This window comes from Macrobrachium nipponense, chromosome 13 (assembly GCF_015104395.2).
Source record: "Macrobrachium nipponense isolate FS-2020 chromosome 13, ASM1510439v2, whole genome shotgun sequence".
NCBI lineage: Eukaryota > Metazoa > Arthropoda > Malacostraca > Decapoda > Palaemonidae > Macrobrachium > Macrobrachium nipponense.
Genome location: NC_087206.1, coordinates 3785445 through 3790239, shown reverse-complemented (window position 1 = coordinate 3790239; position 4795 = coordinate 3785445). Strand labels below are relative to the sequence as shown.

General features: G+C 37.9%; 1 protein-coding gene across 1 annotated transcript in view; it reads right to left on the bottom strand.

The window, feature by feature from the left end:
• Positions 1-848: 848 nt before the first annotated feature.
• LOC135225558 (uncharacterized) overlaps positions 849-4795 on the bottom strand; it is a 12562-nt gene continuing 8615 nt past the window's right edge. Inside the window, exon 3 of the mRNA XM_064264828.1 lies at positions 849-861. Coding sequence (XP_064120898.1) covers positions 849-861 — 13 coding nt within the window. The remainder of the gene's footprint in view (positions 862-4795) is intronic.

Sequence of the window (4795 nt, the reverse complement as noted above, 5' to 3'; positions counted from 1 at the left end):
ATGATTTTTTTGTGTATTCATTTGTATCATCATTCTATTTATGGTAAAGGTCACTTGGTCCTCCATTGTGTGCTAGACTGGTTTGTTTATTAGTCTGTACACAGCTCGATTCGACGACAAATTAAAACCCCAATTGAATGTCAATATATATATACATTTTTTTGAACTGGGATAATGATCATTGCTTTGATGCGTGGGGGTTGCTGACAGATAATCTGGGTTATAAAGGGTTGCTTTTTAATTCCGTAACCCTGCTCTGCTTTGATGTTTAAGTGTTTATACAAGAAGGTGAAAAGACTTGAGGTACACACATTGTGACTAGGTGAATGAGCTATGGATTTTAGCTCTCTGCTGCGTTCGTAATATGATGCATTGCGCGCAGTTTCTGTCCGCCCTCAGATCTTAAAAACTACTGAGGCTAGGGGGCTGCAAATTGCTACGTTGCTGATCCACCTTCCATTCATCAAGCATATCAAATTGCAGCCCTCTAGTCTGAGTAGTTTTTATCTTATTTAAGGCTAAGGTTAGCCACGATCAGTCACGATCATGCTTTTGTCAACGATGTTGGGTAGGCCACCACGGCCGTGTGAGAGTTTTGTGGGCCATGGCTGAGAGTGTCATACAGCATTATATGCTGTGCAGAAAACTCAGTCTCTTCTTGTTTGTATATGTGTTTAATCATTTATAGAACTGACACTCGATTTGAGATTGACTATTTTTCCCAAGACTTTACCCCATCGGTATCTATTCATCCCATTCCAAGTTTACCCATCATCATCATCATCTTTCTCAAATGGGCGGAAAGCTCCCATCTTCGCCCACCATCCAGAGCCCTCGTGCAGAATCATCTATCGGTTGAAGCTGCAAAAAGAGACGAACGGGAGAGTTTGACAGTTAAACACTCTGACGCCATTGTTACATGACGTCGCGCGCCAGCCAGGGAGGCAGCAATTAAGTTGTATTCCCGTCTCCCCTACCCCCCCCCCCCGACCGCCCCTGGTCCATCCTGCCCCTAAAACCAGTCCCACTTCGCTGTGCCGAACATCCGTGGTCGATAACGCGAAACATAGAAGCGATTCCCGCCCGCGAATGAATAATTTTTAAAATTAAACAAAAGAGAAACTGTTGTTCCAAGCGCCGTTGTTGTTCACGCACCTACGGACGCATAAACACTCTAGCAGAGCAGATTCCAATCGGAATTCCAAAGGATTCCCGGAGAGGTATACAGAGAGAGGGTTGTGGTAGGGTGGTGGTGGTGGTGGTGGGAAGAGGGTCGGGTTGGGGGCCATTCCAAGCCATTCCGAACCTCAAACAAATAGATGGATAAAACTGATTGATCAGGAGCGAAAAGTTTATGGATTCCCATTCCAATAAACCTTCAATGGGTTACGGTTTGTTTTCGATATACTCGTATAACTGGGTGGCTAATGGGGGTGAAATATTGCGCGCTTTTGGTCTCGTCCGTCGCCTTCGGGTGAAGGTTCGAGTTTCATTGGATTTCACTCCGTCGAAATAACCAATAATAATTATTTCCTGAATCTCTTTTCGCCAGAGAGGACTGATTCAGGACATGACAACTCATCGTATACGTCAGATATACAATTCATTCCACATTTCCAATAGTAGATTCACATCACCGCGCATCACATGTCTAGGCAGTCCCTTACAAACGCTCCAGATGGCTGCTGTTGATAAGCCAATCACAGGGCTGGAAACTCTCAGTCTCTGAGAGTTCACATAGGCAGGATGTGTATGTTCCACCTCTCCTGAGGGATGCTTTTGAATGACGTAGGCCTCAGGAGAGGTGGAGCGTACATCCTGCGTATGTGAACTCTCTCAAGAGACTAAAAGTTTCCAGCCCTGTGCTTGGCTGTTGATATCCCTCAGGAGAGGTGGAACATTATACATCCTGCCCATGTGAACTGCCGATCTTACAGACCTTACAGACCTTACATCTTGTTCGGGTTGCCCCCCCCAGGTCCCTCAGTGTGAGGCACCTCTAATGTCTACCAGAGAGTTGCTAGTACATCTTCCGGTATATTTTTGCATCTTCCAATCTTGGATGGTCTGGGATGCAGTTTTAGATATTTGTCGAGCTTATTCTTAAAACACATCTACGCTCACTCCTGATATATTCCTCAGATGAGCTGGCAACGCATTGAATAGACGCTGCATTATCGATGCTGGTGCGTGTGGATTAATGTCCTGTGTGCTTTCCTTATTTTTCCTGGTATAGTTTTGGGCACTATTAATCTACCTCTGCTTGCTCTTTCTGATATTTTTAGAGAGACTGAGGAGTTTCCAGCACTGTGATTGGCTTATCAACAGCAGCCAATCAGGAGCGTCGTAAGGGACTGGCCTAGACATGAGATGCACGGGTGATGTGAATCTACTATAGGAAATACACGCGAGGCACACCTGTTTATTCGTAATACTGAATCCTCATAGAATTAGTTTCTGTAAATATACAAATTTTGTTTACATCCTTTTCATCGAATGGGATATGTTTGACTGTTTTGCGTATGCGAATGTTAAAATTATATATCTTTGGTGTGATATCAGTAAGTATCTGACTTCATCTCCTAATTTGCTGTTAGCCTTGTGTTGTAAATATTCCTTTATTAGCTTTCTGTGAAAGAAAAACTATTGAGATGCCTTTGTCTGTCCGCCCACAGATCTTCAAAACTACTGAGGCTAGAGGGCTGTAAATTGGTATGTTGATCGCCCACCCTCCAATCATCTAACATACCAAATTGCAACCCTCTTGCCTAGTAGTTTTTTATTTTGATTAAGGTTAAAGTTAGCCATGATCGTGCTTCTGGCAACGTAACAACGCAGGCCATCACGGTCGACTGAGAGTTTCATGGGGCGTGACTGAGAGTTTCATACAGCATTATACACCGTACAGAAAACATTATTGCACCGAAGGAACTTTCTTCGGGGCATTTTCTTACTTGTTTTCTTTTTATTGTTGTTGCTGTTTTTTACCGTAACTATTGTCACTGAAAAAATTTTTAAAAAATCTATTATCTCTCTCTCTCTCTCTCTCTCTCTCTCTCTCATCTCTCTCTCTCTCTCTCCTATTTTTAAAGCGTTGAACGCTGCAATTAACAATTTTACTTGAAAGACAAAAAAATTGGGGGGAGAATAAATTCAGACAATTTTTTTTTTTTTTTTTTTTACATTTTCACGTCTCCTTTCATGTAAAGCTCGTGCATGCATGAAATCACAGGAACGTAGAGTATAATGAATATTAAATAACTGTCAAAAAGAGACAGAAACCGAGTTAAAGTTTTATACGAAGTCTGAAGTTTACTTTAATTATATTCCTTCTTTTTCTTCTTCTTCTTCTTCTTCTTCTTTACCATGAACTCATAGTTGTACGAAATTAAATCAGTGTAAAATATGCTAAATAGATTAATTCTCCTCACAGTTAATTTTCTTTTAAGTTAATTGTATTTTATGTTAATTGTCTTTTTAAGTTAATTGTCTTTCAGGTTATTTGCCTTCCATGTTAATTGTCCTTAAAGTTAAATGTCGTTAAATTTAATTTTCTTTCAAATTAATTGTCTTTCAAGATTATTATCTTTAAAGTCAATTGTCTTTACAGTTATTTGCCTTCCAAGTTAATGGTCCTTAAAGTTAATGTTTATTGTCCTTGAAGTTAATTGTCTGAATTTAGTTGTTTTTCAAATTAATTGTCTTTCTAGTTAATCATTACCGTTAATTGTCTTTAAAGTTAAGTTTCTTCAAATTTAATTGTCTTTAAATTTAATTGTCCTTCAAGATTATTGTTTTTACAGATAATTCTCTCTTCAAATGAATTATCTTTCAAGTTTGTTGTCTCTACAATTAAATTTCTTCTATAGTTAATTGTCATTCAAAATATTTGTCTTTAATTAGATAAATTCACATTTATATAAATAAATTGTATAGTTTATTAAAAAACTAAAAGCTTTAAACATAAATATATGAACACCTGTTTCTTCTCAAATAATACTTTAAACACTCGATAGGAAAAACGTTTACATGTTCAAAAGTCTTGGTTGAAAGTTTTCGGTTTTTACAAATAATAAAATAATAAAATCTATTGATACAAATATAGAATTTATAAATATACAGTCTAGAACATATTGACTACTTAATACTTGTTTTTAAGATTTTTAAATTGTATATGAAGTTCCATTGAATTTTATGAGGTCCATGAACATAAGTTCATTTTACTTTTCTTATTCCAAATAGCATGAAGATATGGAATTATCATATGACAATAGATATTATTAGAACAAATTGATTGACTTATGCTACTTAATTAACAGCATTACAGGGAAGAGGAAGTTTAATGAATTAGCCTAATTAATATTTCCTTACTTATAGTAATAACAAGTTATAAGATGAAAGATAAAACTATAAATTATTTCCCTTCCGTGATGACATTGCATGCGCTCTCCGCTCACTAATTAAAATATCATTCACTAACTTATATACATATATACTCTTTCCCCCTTCGCTTCATCTGTGGGCAAACAGTAGATCATACTTGGCCTTAATTTAGGGAGCGAATAATCTCCTCCACAAGGGCGTCTTCTATCTCACCCTGAGGGATTTGGGGGAAAATGACCCATTAAGGTTTAGACGACTTGAATTAAGAGTATGAATTCCATCCAGAGGTGCGACTTCCATGAGGGAGCTGGGAGAACAATAAGGTGGATTTTGTTTGCTTTGTTTCTTTCTTCTTCTTCTGTTTCTCACTCCCTTTCTTCTCCTTTTGCTCTATGTGTTTTATAATATATAT